The 16116-nt window shown below is 50.1% G+C and overlaps 2 protein-coding genes across 6 annotated transcripts in view; one reads left to right on the forward strand and one right to left on the reverse strand.

Annotated features, from left to right (window-relative positions):
* CD300LF (CD300 molecule like family member f) overlaps positions 1-6404 on the forward strand; it is a 25207-nt gene extending 18803 nt beyond the window's left edge. For all 5 annotated transcript variants that reach the window (XM_084863991.1, XM_084863989.1, XM_084863988.1 and 2 more), the window contains 4 exons: positions 1889-2001; positions 2853-2875; positions 3184-3333; positions 3836-6404. In XM_084863991.1, the coding sequence (XP_084720117.1) occupies positions 1889-2001; positions 2853-2875; positions 3184-3333; positions 3836-3991 (442 nt within the window). In that variant the 3' untranslated portion in view covers positions 3992-6404. The remainder of the gene's footprint in view (positions 1-1888; positions 2002-2852; positions 2876-3183; positions 3334-3835) is intronic.
* LOC311611663 (ras-related protein Rab-26-like) overlaps positions 1-15899 on the reverse strand; it is a 23723-nt gene extending 7824 nt beyond the window's left edge. The window contains exon 1 of the mRNA XM_084864030.1: positions 15768-15899. Within this exon, the coding sequence (XP_084720156.1) occupies positions 15768-15839 (72 nt within the window). The 5' untranslated portion in view covers positions 15840-15899. The remainder of the gene's footprint in view (positions 1-15767) is intronic.
* Positions 15900-16116: the final 217 nt, after the last annotated feature.

Here is a 16116-nt window from a genome sequence, read left to right on the forward strand (position 1 = left end):
TTATTCTTTTTTTTTTTTTTTAAATATATTTTATTGATTTTGTACAGAGAGGAAGGGAGATAGAGAGTTAGAAACATCGATGAGAGAGAGTCATCGATCAGCTGCCTCTTGCACACCCCCTACTGGAGATGTGCCCACAACCAAGGTACATGCCCTTGACCGGAATCGAACCCGGGACCTCTCAGTCCGCAGGCCGACGCTCTATCCATTGAGCTAAATCAGTTTCGGCAATTCCTGTGTGTTATTCTGTTTGTACTTCACTCTGCCGACGACTACACACATTCCCATCCTCAGACTTCCCACACCAGGGACTCCTTAGTGCCCTTACCCACCACACTTCTCTCTGGAGAGTTTCTTTCTACCGGACTGCTTTTAACAAGTAATAGCAAGGAGCTTCTCATTTTATGAGTCAAAGCCAGGTGTGAGTATCAGTTAGGACTTTTGCTCAGGGATAATGCATTCATTTATTCAGCAAGTAGCTATGGAGCCCCCCTCATATCTGGCACCGATTTAGGGAACACAGCGGGATAGGAGGGTGAACAGAACAATCAAGCTGTCTGTCTGCACTCCAGGCACTTACAATCAAGAGATAATTAATATACCAAATAGAGTAATTGAGTAATTAATTGATGAACTCATTTTACAAATTTCTGTAAATAATGATGAGTAAGAGATAATCCTTATATACATCAGCTTGGGCTGCCATCACAAAGCAGCGTCAGCTTAAACAACTTTCTCATGTTCTGGAGGCTGGAAGTCTCAGTTAAGGTTTTGGCAGGGTTGGTTCCTCCCGAGGCCTCGGTCCTTGGCTTGTAGACGGCCATCTTCTCCTTGTGTCTTCCCATGGTTTCCCCTTGTGTGTGTCTGTGTCCTAGTCTCTTCTTATAAGAACCCCAGGCATTTCCTCCCAGAAGAGCAAGCAAGAGTGAGAAGAGGAAGAAATGAGGAGAGCAGGTGGGGGGTGGCAGGAGGTGGCGGCAGGGGCGGAGGGGGGGGCAGTGGAGGCCAATGCCAGCCTTGGCCATTTTCTTAGAATGAAGTGGGGCTGTTATGGGATTTTGAGCACAGGAGGGAGGTGCTGGAACTTTGGTTAAAAGCATTTCCTGGCTGCTGTATTGTTGATGAACTGTAGTGTGGTATGTATGTGTGTGTGTGTGTGTGTGTGTGTGTGTGTGTGTGGTGGAATGATGTATGAGCTTCCTGTGGCTGCCATACAAAATTGCTCAAACTGGGTGACTTAATTAACACAAGACAAGTTTATTCTCTCACAGTTCAGGAATCATAATCTGAAATCAAGATGTTGACAGGGTTGGCTCCTTGGGGCTCAAAGGTAAAACCTGTCCCATGCCTCCATCTTGGCAGTTGGTGGCCGGCAATCCTTGGCATTCCCTGGCCTATGGCTGAACCACTCCCATCTCTGCCCCTGCTGTCACGTGGTCTCCATAACTGTGTCCCTGTTGCCCAAATTTTCCTTTTATAAGGACACTAGTCATTGGGTTAGGCCCCTCTAATCCAGTACGACACCATCTTGATCACATCTGCAAAGATCTTCTATCCAAATAGGTCATCTTCCCAGGTTCTGAGTGACATGAACTGTGGGGTGGGGACACTGTGCAACCAGGCCAGAGGACCAGCGAGGAAGCAGGGAGACCTTGCCGGTGCCCATTGTCACACCACCTCTCTTAGGCTTTAGACCCATTGAAACTACCTTGTGGAACTCTCCTCTCACTTAAAAACAACCACCATTTTTGAGGGCGCCCAGGAGTGGGGGTTCCCAGGCAGGAAACGGCAAGCCAGAAGGTGTGTGGCCCTGTCTGCTCCGGGTGGGTGGGAGAAGGCCCAAAGGCAGGGGCGAGCAGGGTTCACAGGTGTCTTCTGTTGTTTCCAGTGGCGTCTCCCTGAGGCTCTCCATCCTCCTCCCCATCCTCATTGCTCTGGTGCTGCTTCTCTTGGTGGCAGCCTCACTGTTGGTGTGGAGAGTGATGAAGCGACAGAAGGAAGGTGAGAGGACCTGGCTGGGGCTGGGCTGGGGCTGGGCTGGGTGGAAGTGTGTGGGTCAATGGCTGGGATGGTCATCCAGAATGCAATGGTCCACGGGATTGCCCATGGGATTTGGAAGGGGTATTTTCCCAAAGGCCACTGGTAGCTGAGCCCAGGAGGTGCTGGCTTTAGTTTTCTGCTTTGCCTACCCCTCCTTGCTCTTCTCTTCTCTCTGACCCATCACCTCCTTCTCTGTTTCCTGACTTGACTCTTGGTGGCAGAAGTGGCCTGACCACAAGCCCATTCTGGCAACCCAGACACTTCAGTGAAATTCATATGGTTGCCAAGGAGGTACTGAGCTGACACAGAGGTAGGGAGAAACACATGTGCAAGGAATATGCACACACGTAACAAAGTGCACACACACATGAACACACATGTGCACACAGATATTATACATATGCAAATGCACATGCATACTTGCATATGCGTCACACACAGAGTCCTCGGTTTTATTATAAAGGTTGGCTGAGATGCCTACTTTTGCTCCTCCTCTGCCCAGCCATTCACTCTCAAGCCAGCATCATCCAACAGGGTATCCGGCCCTGTCTGGCTCCTCTTCCACATCCTCACATATGGCACCGCCCCTTCTCAGCGCCCACTGGGACCTGTGCTCTCTCTCATGGGGTCCTCTCCAGCCTCCTCCTCCCCACAGCCTGGGGATCTTATAATCTTGGAGGAGGGAGCCTGGCTCTGTTCACCACATTTTCTCCCAAGTGCTTTGTCCGCCCGTGGCTCAGGTGATCAGTACCCGCTGTGCTCAGTAGTATCTAGGGTTTGAAACTAAAAATCTGACTGTTTTTGTCTTTTAGCTGCTGGGATACCCCCAGAGCAGGTAAGAGAGTCCCTGGGGTCAGACCAGCACGTTCCCTCATTTTCCATCTCCTGGGGACCCCGAGGTCCAAAGGTCTCAGACAGACCATGAGCCCCAGTGTCCAGATCCTCCCAGCTGCAAGGCCAGGGTGGAAGGTGGGGGGGGGGGGGGGGGGAGTAGTGCTGGAAACAGCCAGGGGAGTGGAGGACTGGGAGGGGGAAGGCAAAGGAGACAGAGAAGTGGGGGCTGCAGGGGAAGCTGGGGGTGGGGGGCAGGGCAGTGAAGGTACTGGCGTCCTGCGGAAGAGGAACCCGGGCTTCCTCTCCCAGGTGCTGCAGCCCCCGGAGGACAACATCTGCTATGCCAACCTGAACCTGAAGCAGACAGGAGATTCGCCCAGCTCCCCCAGGAAGAGGGCCCCCACCCAGCCCTCCTCCCCTGCCCAGGACGACTCGGGGGAGGTGGATTACATCAGCATGGTGGGTACTTGGTGGGGCTGCTGTGGGCCTTGGAGCCCAGCCTCAGGGAGGCCTCCTCATCTCATCCACCATCCCTGCTTTGAGGATGGACCTTCTCCCGCCCCTGTGGGCACAGAGGAGGGTGGGTGCCGGGCAAAATCGCAGCCATTGAAAGACTTGCCTGCTGGCTCCCCAAGGTGCTCCCCAAGGCACTTGGCCTTGGGAAGTGTCTCCATATCAGGTCTCCACATGGGGCACTGGGTCTGGTCCGCGGAGACCCAGACTGGCCCAGTGCCCTGGGAGCACACGCAGACCGCGCTGCCCTGGCATGGAGCGGAGGGAGAGTCTCTGCTGTGGCTGCAGCTCAGGGTGCCCTGCAGGGAGGAGGGAGGCGGGGCTGGAGGGCCTGGGAGTGGACTTCAGAGTTCCTGAGGGGCGTGTCCCCAGCCCCAGGGAGGCCTCATCTCATCCATGAGCACCCCTCCCCCCCAGCCTCCCTGACCCATGTGCGTCTTTGTTACAGGCCCCCATTTCGGGGACAGACATTTCCTACGCGGCTCTGTCTCTGAACACCTCAGCACAGGACTCAATCTACATCAACACGCAGGACCTCGTCACCCCCCTTTCCAGCAGGAGCCAGGAAGAGCTCATCGAATACAGCGCCATCAGGAAGCCTTAGCTGTGCCGAGGACCCCCTGTCCGACCCTACAGGAGGCCCGTCAGCACGTTCCTGCCTCATCTGCTTTCTGCTCCCAGGCCTCTCATCACCCCAGACTGGAACTGGGCTCCAAGCCTGGCCTCAGGGGGCTTCTGGGAGCTAGAAAGGGGTCTCCCCATATCCCTTCCTCTCCCAGAAGCTAGAGCTACGGTCTGTGGCAGCTGAGGGAGGATCATGACAATAATATGATGATGATCATGACAATAATAGTAACGAACCTTTATTTATCGCTGCCGTGTGCAGTGGGCTGAATAATGTTCTATGTGTGCTCATCTCCAGAACCGTGAGTGTTAGCTTCCATGGCCGTAGGGGCTGGGCAGATGTAATGACACGAAGGACTTGGAGAGGGGGGATTGTTCTGCATTATCCTGGCAGGCCCTAAACGGAATCTCAAGGCTCCTCCTTACAAAAGGGAGGCAAGAAGGTCACAAGAGAAGGTGCTGTGATGAGGGAAGCAGAGGTTGGAATGCTGTGGCCAGGAGCCAAGGAAAGCTGTCGCCTCTAGAAGCTGCAAAAGTCAAGGACGGGATCCGTCAGAAGGAGCCAGCCTGGCGGAGACCCTCACCTAAACCCAGTGGAAGGGATCTGGAGCTTCTGGCCTCCAGAACTATAGGAGAATAAATGTACATGTTTCCATTGAGCCACTAAATTGGAAGAAATTGATTAAGCAACATTGGAAACAGATATCCTATTGTGGCAGGCACTCTTTCCTAAACGCTCTACCTATAGTAATGTATTCAGTCCTCACAACTGGGCGCCTCCATTACTGTCCCATTTTACAGATGAAGAGTCGAGGTCCAGAGAGGTTCAGTGACTACCCGAGTGTTCTCACCAGCAATGGATGAGTTGGAATTTGAACTTGGGCATTTTTGCCTCCAAAGTCTGGGCTACCACCCTGCACTATGGGTTTAGGAAGGAGAGAGAGAGAGAGAGAGAGAGAGAGAGAGAGAGAGAGAGAGAGAGAGAGAGAGAGAGAGGGAGAGTTCAGGCACATGCATTCACACAGGGATATTTAGTGACTATTTACAAACTCAGGATTCACAATGCTTCTTCTAGAGTCCCAGTAGCCCTCTCTCCAGAGCATGTCCTGAATCCTTTCCTAATCCTATTGTCTCCATGGTGACCAGCCTCATCCAAGCTACCATCCAGTCTCTGGCTGGAGTCCCTCTTTCCACCCATGCCAGCCAGATCTGCTCACTCCCTGCTTATCAGCCTCGGTGGCTTCTTCCATAGCCTATGAGGCCCCCGGGACCCATGGTCCCTGCCTTCCCCTAAGACCCCTCCAACTCTCTCTGCCAACTCTCCCTGGCCCTCTCTGCCCTTCCTCCCCAGGGCCTCCCTGCTGTCCTTGAACATAATAAGGCTTGTTAATCCTCACCTGAGGACATATCTTTTTTCCATTGATTTTCTTAGAGGGAGTGGAAGGGAGGAATAGATAGAGATAGAGATTGAGATAGAGAAAATATCTATGTGGGAGAAACACAACAGTTGGTTGCCTTAGGTTCAGAGGCCTACAAGTGTTTATCAGGCCACTATCAGTGGGTCCTGCTAACTCCCTGCTTATCGCCCTCGGTGGCTTCCTCTACCCCTCACCTCTTCCAGCTGTGGACACCTAGGGGCCTGGGGAGGTAGGTGGCCATCCCAGCGTGATGGTGCTCTCACTCCCGGGGGAATTCCCTGGCATGGCAGGAGCTTTAAGATGGTGGGGGATTTGCAGAGCCCTGACAAGCTTACGTATTCTTGGGCCAGTCATCTAAGCTGCTGGGGTCAGAGAGAGACTGTGTGACCCTGGCCGTTTTAGGACTTACACAGAACAGGAAGTGCTGACAGAGAGATCTTTAAAAGGAAAAGGTCAACGCTGAGCAAAACCAGAGTGAGTCAAAATAGAAAAAGTCAAAATAGAAAGCCTCGGGCCAGGGCACCGCTGTGCCATGTTAACTTCTGCGTAGAACGTGGCTTTACTGCTGAGTTTTTAAGCAGCCAGCGCCAAGCAGAATCCATAACTAGTGAGGATTCCTGCCATGGATCTCCTGACATAAATTGAGAAACTCTGGGGAGATGAGGATGTATTGTAGCTCAGTTTAGTGTGGCTGGAGGACTTTGCATTTTTTCCTGGACAGTGGATATGGGCTGGGAATGGAAGTTTCTGGCAGCCTGGCTGAGCTGAGAGAAAGTAAACCAGCTTAGAAAGACGGATCCATGCCCGGCTGGCATGGTTCATTGTTGAGCATCAACCTATGAACCAGGATTCCCTGATCCCCGGTATGGGGTGTGCAGGAGGCATCCGATCAATGCTTCTCTCTCACCATTCATGTTTCTGTATTTCTCTCCCTCTCCCTCCCTCTCTGAAGTCAATAAAATTATATATTTTTAAAATGGAAAGACATCCACTCTGACCTCTTTCAATTGCTTTATTCAAGCTTTTACAAGGGTGTCTACCAGACATATTGCTGGATTGGTGACTGTCTTTAAAGGGACCTTTTTATGTCCTCAGCGACGGGGTTGACTAGCCCGTGGCATTTGGGAAAGCCGCCCAATCCGATCTACAGCGGCACGGAGCAGACTGCTGGCTGTGGTCCTCCTGGGAAGCATCTGGGTCCTTCAGGGTGACCTGTCTGCAGGAATCGACCCCGAAGCCAGTCCAATTTGTTCAAGCCAGAACTGGAGTTTAGACCGTGGTCTGGCGGTGGTCAGGGCCCGGGGGGCGGGGGGGGGGGGAAGGGAAGGGGGAGAGGGGGAGGGAAGCAGACATATGCAAGAGGTACGAAAGGAAGGAAGTTGTTTCGTAATGTTTATAGATTGGCATCTCGGTGTTGTCTCAGCCGTATCCGGCTGCTCCAGTACTTTCAGGCACATTTAGGTGCTGGGCTCGCACCTCTACTTCATGCAAAGGAGGGAAAGTCCAGACTTGGTTCTTCTGGTCTGAGCGACGGTGGCATTTGCCATTTTGCAGTACGGTTTCCGGGAAAGTGCACTTCTGTGAGGGCAAAGTCCCCGGTATCTAACCACTCAGTTCTGCCAGAGTGCCTCATTAGTCACGGCCTGACTAATGCTCCTCGGGCTTCCCTCCTCTGGCTTTTGAATTATTAATACGTAAAGATTCTACTTTATCCAAGTTGTAGGGTTTGGGCAGTCTTCTTTTGAGAATGATGTGCTTTCAGAAGTCTGAGCCTTTCTGAGCGTCAGTTGACAGAGACAGGTATACCGGACTGGTAACCTTAAAAAATTCACGATGAAGACAAGTGTTGGATATTCAGAGTCGGAGAAGCATCGATCAGACTGTCAAACCTCAGAGGGAAGGTAGGGGAGGGTGAGGGTAAGGGGGAAAAATCAACCAAAGGACTTGTATGCATGCATGTAAGCCTAACCAATGGACACGAACACCAGGGGGGTGAGGGCATGAGTGGGGAAGGGGTTGAGAGGTTAATGGAAGGATGAGGACACATATGTAATACCTTAATCAATAAAGAAATTAAAACAACAAACAAACAAACAGCAGCCCTTTAGCCTGGGGAGGACCAGGCTGCTGGACTAAGTCAATTTCACATAATCAACAATTTTTTAGAACCAGAAGGACTGATCTGGCCTTTTATTTTACCAAGTAAGTGTGTTTTTCGCCAATGCGATTGGAATTGGTAATTGACCAGTTCATTGAAAGAGTCGGTTAAATCAGGGAATCATGAAAGAGGCATTCCTTTTCTAAATGCTTTGTCTTGCTCCACATATCTGAGTGTGTAGCAATTGGCCAGTATTTTGCTGTAGACGCGAGCCATTCCCTTGCCTTTCCTTTCAGGGGCCGTTGCCAGTTCGGCCTGAACTGCACACATGTGTGGGGCTGGAGCCCAGTTCCAGTTTGTCTAATGTGGAGCAAGATGAGTGAGACACTTGTGAAGCAATAGGATTGCAAAACCCTGACTCATTTTCCTGTTTTTACTCAGGATAGTTCACAGTTTTCTCACTCATTCCTAATTTGACCGCATTAAAAAAAATGACGTGCTTCTATTGAGTCTTTCCAAAGCATTCCATTTAGTTTTTGTAGAAATAACAGTTCTCTTTTGCTTACACTCTTTCATCAATGCCCTTTCTATTGATTCTCCTTGTTGATTAGCTTATGGCTGTAGGCATTAAATCACACCATTTTGATGACTGGGCACGACAGGCCTAAGCAAGTTTGGGCCTGAACACAGTTGACTCTTGTTTTTTTCTTTTTTTCTTTTTTTTTGAATATATTTTATTGATTTTTTACAGAGAGGAAGGAAGAGGGATAGAGAGTTAGAAACATCGATGAGAGAGAAACATCAACCAGCTGCCTCCTGCATACCACCTACTGGGGATGTGCCCGCAACCACAAGGTACATGCCCTTGACTGGAATCAAACCTGGGACCCTTCAGTCCACAGGCCGACGCTCTATCCATCGAGCCAAACCAGCTAGGGCCAGTTGGCTCTTGTTAAACGCTCACCTCAAGGGGTGAGAACAGAAGAATCTACCCTTTGCCACAGGGACCTAGTCAGTATGTTTCACCAAGAGAGAAAGGGTGTTGGTTGAACTAGTAAGAGTGGGATTGGCTAAGAAAGTTTCCCCTGAACCATTTGTTATGAACATAATCTCATAAGAGAAAGGACATTTGAGGACCCCAAATCCCAATAGCCGTCAGTGTTTCCCCAGAAAAGATGGTTGGTGACTTTATGCTATGTGGACTTACGTTGTGTGCACCTAATCTCCCAAGGGATGGACACATTGTCAAGGGCAGGTGCTCACATAGGGACTCGGGATTGGCAGCCACTGATCTCATTCATACTGTTCTCTGGACATGATCCCCTCCAGTACGAACCAGCTGGTGTAGTCTAGCATTCCCTTCACGACCTCCCATAACCCTGGGCGTCTGGATGCTGACTCAGGCTGTCAGTCATGAGTGCCCTATGGCCCAATGCCAGACTCCCCGTGCCCAGCACAAGCCCTTCCCCACAGTGATTTCAGACTCACATGGCCCTGCCCTGAAGGTGCGGGGTTCTTGCATCAAGACAGGGTGACTGACTCATTGGTTTTCCCAAGAACCTCTGAGGACAGGTTCAGAATTAAGGAATGGGTAAGAATCCATTTCTAAGGCGCAGGAACAGACAAGGCACATGCCGAACCCTCGTGTGTTAGAAAATCTGTGCTTAGCAGAGCGGAAGAGGGTCTTCTCTGTGTTCCCTGCATGTCCCTGGGGGGAAATCCCACCCTGGTGAGTCTCTGAGGTCTCCTCCATCCCTTTCCGTCACCTTCCTCTCTTCTGTGCCACCAACCCAGATGGCCTCAATCCTACCACTTATTAGTTTATTAATTTTTCATTTTACGTTATAAAATATCTGATGCACACTACATAATTATATGAAGTGTACACATGTTATAAAGGATAGTGCTGAAGAAATGGAACATTACAAATGCCACTGAAGCCACACAGCTCATTATGTGCCTTTTTTTTTTTTTCTTCCAAAGAGGAATATGGCTGCATAGGTAGCTCTAGCAGTCCATTGCAGCCCTTGGCTCACTATTCTCACCATCATGTTAATGGGTAAAGTCATCAGATGAGCTGGTTTGCATTCTGTGGTATTCTTTTTTATTTATTTTTAAAATACATTTTATTGATTTTATTTTTACAGAGAGGAAGAGAGAGGGATAGAGAAACGTTGATGAGAGAGCACATCAATCAACCCCCTCCTGCACACCTCCTACTGCGGATGTGCCCGCAACCAAGGTACATTTCCTTGACCGGAATCGAACCTGGGACCCTTCAGTCCGCAGGCTGATGCTCTATCCACTGAGCCAAACCAGTTAGGACATGTGGTATTCTTTTCTTTCTTTCTTTCTTTCTTTCTTTCTTTCTTTCTTTCTTTCTTTTTTTTTTTTTTTTTAATATTTTTATTGATTTCAGAGAGGAAAGGAGAGAGAGAAAGGGATAGAAACATCAATGAGGAGAGAGATTCACTGATCGGCTGCTTCCTCTACACTCCACACTGGGGATCAAGCCAGCAACCCGGGCATGTGCCTTGACCGGGAATCAAACCATAACCTCCTGGTTCATAGGTTGGTGCTCAACCACTGAACCATGTGGGTCAGGCTACTCTGTGGTATTCTGTACTAACCTGACAAGTCTGTGCAGCTCCTGTCATTTTAGTATTTTTCTCCCCTCACCCCAATGCCTGATCATGTCTGTGTTGTTGAAGGACCTGGTGACTGGTTTGTCACTTGAAAAGCACTGGAAGGAGTTCCAAAGCTCAGCTAATGTTCTCATTTCAAATTTTACACAGCCTTTGTGGGACTAATGATCATAAGCCACAGAAGCGGAAGAACTAAGCCCAGAGACGCAATGTCCTCTCATGGAAACACCGTGCTGTCTGGCTCATGGCAAGTGAAAGCAGAACTGGGAGAGAAAGCGTTTTATTTTAAAATACAATGAGACAGAGAACAGATGTGAGAGCAGGTGATGGCAAAGTGAAGGAGGTTCTGCCCCGAGCAGCCGTGATGTCAGTACGTCTTGGCTTGTTTCCCTGGAGCTGTAATTCTGCAGTTGGGTTTTGATGGAGCCAGATCCCCAGGGGATAATGTTGCTCAGCTCCTAAGACCCAATTAAGGGTGACTCAGTGCATCAAGCCTCCTTTGCAGGGGCATCTGAACAGCTCCGGGGCAGAGTCTTGAATCTGCAACGTGAACAAGTGTCCTCCGCTGGCACAGACTTCGGTGTTTGACCTGGGCCAGGCCGAGATTGTTGCCAAGGCTGTGCTAAAATTTTATGACATCTTTGCATAAAAGTTATTAAGACTTTCAACATGGCGACTCCAGGGTGTTAAACCAATCATGAGGCCCTTCTAAATGTGGGGCCCTGTGTGACACCCATGAAGGCACTCTTGTTTGGCAGGCATCCCCCTCACTTGTCACCAGCCTTAGTGCGACCATGGCTGCTTATGCCTTATACCCTCTGGAAAAACCCAGGCACCTTCACCAGCTCACCCTGGTCCCAAAAAGAGGAGAAAGAGCTTACCCTAATGCTAGCCGGAGCCTCCCCTCCTGTGTCCTCGTCCCCTGTCCCCACATCAACCTTCTCCTGGGGTGGTTGAAAGTTGGGTCATCTATTCCCTCCACTGGAAAGTCTGCTCTCACCCAAAGGGTGAGGTCTGGCTCCAGGACCCCAATAAGTCAGTAATTTTATAGGGTGATATCAGCTCATTGCCTAAAGTCCAGTTATTAATAACCTAAGTTTGATTATGCAATCTTTTTTGGGGGGAAGGGAAGGGAGAGGAAAAGACAGAGAGAAACATTGATGTCAGAGTGAAACATATCAACTGCCTCCTGCATGCCCCCACAGGGGATCAAGCATGCAATCCAGACAAGTGCTTGGGCTGGGAATCGAACCAGCAACCTTTTGGTGCACCAGAAGACACCCAACCAACTGAATCACACTGGCCAGGGCTGGTTATTCGTTCTTAAATGACACCATGTGTGAGACACAACTAGCCCAGCTGAGGTGAGAGAATGACAAGTTTATTCCTTTTTCAGTCACTTCTCACTGAGGACATAAAAATATTGGGACCCAGCCTCCCCTGTGATGACCCTGGGAGCAGCTGCTGTGGCAGCATGGCTACCTACAGCTACCACCACCCCTGTCTCTCTGGGAAATCAAGCTCCTCCACTCATCTCCAGGGCTGGGCATGTGACCCATTTCAGTCCAATGAACGTTGGGTCTAGGTTGAGAGACCCAGAGAGGAAAACCCAGCCATTGCTCAGGTCACCAGACCCAACTGGCCAGCACCCCCAGGCTTCTCAGCTGCGTGGGCCAATGAACTCTCTGCTTCAGATGGTTTCAGTTAGGGGGTTTGCTTTGCCTTTAAAAGGCTCTTAACAACAAAAGAGATGGAGGGACTGAGAGCAAGAACATGTCATCACTGGCCCTGCTTATACCTTGTGAAAGGAGGTGTGTGAGTGTGTGTGTATGTGAGTGTGTGTGTGTGTGTGTGTGTGTGTGTGTGTGTACACAGATGGCAGCCAGGGGCAGAGGTACAGAAAGCAAGAAGAATTAAGAGCTTAAACATGACTTGGTTCAAGACACCTAAAATTATACAAGTTATACAAGACATGGAAAGGCATTTGCAGAAGCAGATGTTGTTAAACAACATCTCCACCTGTATGGGAAAAGCTGTCCCTGCTGAGCAGAAATGCAAATAAGAGGAAGGAACAGACGTGGGCATCAAGGTCAGGGCATCGGAACCACTTGCTAGGGGAACTCTGGAGCTCCACGTATTCCAACAATTATACCATTATTTCCCCTGGGAGGATGGACCCAGGCTGCGCCCAGCTGGGAAGGGCATTGCTGCCACCTCCACCCTCTCCTGTGGGCCCCAGGGAGGGCCTCTCTGGCCTGAGCGGGGAGGTGGAGGCAGGGCAGGCCGGGTAAATTTAGAGCCACTTCAAGTGTCCATTTCACACTTCCCCCCCTGGGTGCTCACCTCTGGCTGTTTACCTCCGGCCAAGCTGGGCTTCCTGCCCTGAAAATGGAGGAAGTCAGAGCCCTTCCCCAGAGCAGCTTAGAAGAGGAAACATCAGCACACCAACTGTCATGCGTTTCAGGAACTTTCTCTAGAGGCCCCAGGGACTCTGCACAGAGGGGAGCGAGCAGGGGGGAAGCCTGCAGAGTGTGGAAATGACGCTGGGGGTGGGTCTGAGTCACCCTCCTTTACTGCTCAGACTGTCCAGGGGACCAGCCAGCGCCACTCCCCGTGCCAGCTGCCTGCCCTGGGGTCTGGGCAGGACCCACAAGCCAGCAATGGCCAGTGACGTAACCTGCACTTCATCTATTTATCTGAAAGTCTCCCTGCTCTCCAGCCAGAGGACAACAAGCTGCCGGAAACGTTCCACAGGGAGTGGAGCCGCTCACTCTTCTGGGCTTTCTTGCTTGTTGCTGAGCTGAGGATGGAGATGTGGCAACAAGTGGAGACACTGCTTTCATTTTGGTTACATGTATTTTTTCTTAAAAAACAACAACCACCCACCACTTGCCCTGGCTGGGGTGGCTCCACTGGCATGAGCTGTTTCATGCGTCGAAAGGTTGCTGGTTCAATTCCAAGTCAGGTACATGCCTAGATTTCAGGCTTACTCCCTTGTTGGAATGAGAGCCATTTATTATTATTATTCTAATTATCATTATTATTATTATTATTATTTGGTGTGTATGCGTTCTCTTATGATGCCCGGCATAGTTTCTCACACTTTGGAAATGCTCTGTACAGTTTGCTGAAGGACTAGGTGAGGCGCATGGACTCCTGAGGGATGCAGAAATCACAAGGTGAGCAGTACAGAGGGAAGTGAAGGACAATGGAAGAGAGGAGGGAGAGAAGTAGAGATGACCTGCTTGCCTTTTCCACTCACCGAGAGGACGTGTTAGAGCAGAGCCAGAGGGAATGGAAAGCGCGTGTAGGACAGACTTTGCCGGTTCTTATCTCATCAATAATTCTTTCCCCCCAACATGAATGGATGAATGGATGGACAGTCCACATCTTTCTACCCCCCACCCTGGGTGCTGGTTTTTCTGAACTGCTACTGAGGTGACTGATTGTAGCTTAGCAGTTGTTTGCTCCTCTTGGAACAAGACTGGCATGTGGGTATTCACCAGAGCACTGGGGATAGTGAGTGAGAGCTCTATTTTAAAAATATTTTCATTGTTTTCAGAGAGGAAGGGAGGGGGGATAGAAATATCAATGGTAAGGGGAATCATTGATCAGTTGCCTCCACCACACCGCCTACTGGGGACCGAATCCAAAACCCAGCATGGGTGCTGATCAGGAATTAAATCGTAATATCCAGGTTCATAGGTCGACGCTCAAACACTGAGCTGTACTGGTTGGGAGTGAGTTACAGCTCTTAAAGGGAAGTTCCTTTGTCCCGACTCACTAGCATCTGGGCAAACACTGCCCCCTGTCTGTGCTTCCTGTTCCCAGAGCTCACAGTCAGGCCTGGCACAGCAAGAACCCAACCCTTGGGTGGTTCCTGAGCCTCTAACTCACATCGTTGCCCTTGATGGCTCTCCAGGCTGTACCGGTAGCAAGAGAGGGTGGGGCATCTCCGAGGGAAAGAGCAGCAAGGTTGTCCACATGTTTTAAATTATTTAGGTGCATAAAATATTCAGATTTGTGAGCACAACAGCAACTCTATTTAAAAACTCCAGGCATGTGATGGATGAACTCAATGTTTCCAAGCAGTTCCCAGCTTCCAGCCCACCCCCCAGGAATAGTCTAAGAGCTACTCAGGCTCATTTGGGTCAACTCCCAACTCTTGGGACTGGCTACAGAGCAAGTGCCATATAAGGTGGATGATGTTTGGCATATGGTTTCATATAAGCACATTTTAATGAGAGGTTTTAGGGCATTCTCACCCCACCTCCTCTATTTCCCAGAAAAGTAAAATATTCAACTTGCAAAACAAACCAGCAAACAACTAATACATTATCTAACATCTTCACTCCAAAAACAATAAGCCAGGCATCATTTTTTTTCCTATTTGTGGGTAAATTAAGGCACATAGATGTTGTTCAAAGTCACATCAAGATCTGCCTGATTCTACCATATAGCAATTCTTTTCTGACAAGTTTCCAGGACTATTTGACACACATCTGGCTGTTCTGTCAAAACATGAAATGATTCTTCCTCCTTCATAATGGTAACCTCTGGGGAGGAAGAAGGGGCGAGTGTGTAAGACTGGGTATGTGGGGGGAATTCTGGGAAACTGGAAGGTCCCATCTCTTTATCTTGGTAGTGGATGCCCAGAGGTGCTCACTTTGTACTAATCCATCAGGGTGTACCTGTATAATTTGAGCTTTTCTTGTGTTTATTTTTATTTCAATAAAAGTTTGTTAAAAACCCTTCTTCCTAGCAACTAATATTGGAGCGGGGGGGGGTGGGGGGGGGACTACACTCCTTAGTCAATGTGTTCTAACAAAACAGCAGGAATTCCTTGGGCTCTACTATAGATACTTAAAAAAAAAAATAAGACAAGTATGTTGAGATCCTGCCCCTTTAAAAATAAGGTTCTGATTCTTGCAAAGCCATGGATTTTGGATTAAAAAGTGTTGCCTAGAGCAGGGCTGCCACTTTCCCCAATACTCACTTCAAGAGGAGACCTACATTACTGAGGACTGAGTTGCATAAGGAACTTGAATGAGGGAAGCCAGGGACAAATGAGAACTTAGAAATGAGCTAACAGTTTCAGGCAGCTGTGAGCAAGGTAAGGGCTGGAGGGCAGGTTTCTGGAGTCACCAGGGAGTCTGGTTTGAAAACAACAATTTTTTTCCTGCTGCAGATCGTTTCTGTGTCTAATTTTAGCCAGTTGGCAGGAATTGAAGTCTTTTGACCACAACGATAGGACCTGACGGGGCTGGAGCCTGGGTGGGAAGACAAAGCGCCCCCCAATGGTTACGCGGAAGTTCTAATGGATCAGAGGCAGGCGGGGGAGGATGAGGAAGGGACACGGGCGATTTAAATGAATGAACGAAGCTCCTGCCAACCTGAGCCTCTGGCGGCGGCCCCTCCCCCAGAGCACACGCATCTCTGGTTTGGGCAGAAAACAGGATCCAACAGAAAACGCTCCCTAGGCTCACAGACAGGGGCGAGTTTCCTTGTAAATCCCCAAGCCAAGTCAGGGGAACAGACAGAACTCCTGGTGAGGGCGCCAGCGTTGGGACGGGGTGGGGCCTGGAGGGGTCTTACCTTATGCAGGACATGCTCATAGAAGTCAGGGCCAGCTCCCCCCTGGTAGGAGCCGAGGGTCTGCAGGTCCATGTCCGGCTCCGAGCCCGCTGATCCCGCGCTCCCGCGTTCTGCGTCAGAGCTTCCGGAAGCTGGGTCCAGGCTCCGGGCTCAGCTGGGTGCTGCAGGCTCGGGTCTAAGTCCCTCCGCGGGTCGGGCCGGGCAGCATCCGGGTTCAGCACCGGACAGCTCCCGCGGCAGCCCTGGTGGAGTACCTGGAGCTCAGGTCCCCGACCTCAGCGTTTCAGCACCAGGAACAGCGGCACCGCCCTGTGAGCCCTGGACGTTCTGAGACCTGGTCTGCTCTGAG

This window comes from Pipistrellus hanaki (assembly GCF_964339955.1).
Source record: "Pipistrellus hanaki genome assembly, chromosome: 16".
Lineage (NCBI taxonomy): Eukaryota > Metazoa > Chordata > Mammalia > Chiroptera > Vespertilionidae > Pipistrellus > Pipistrellus hanaki.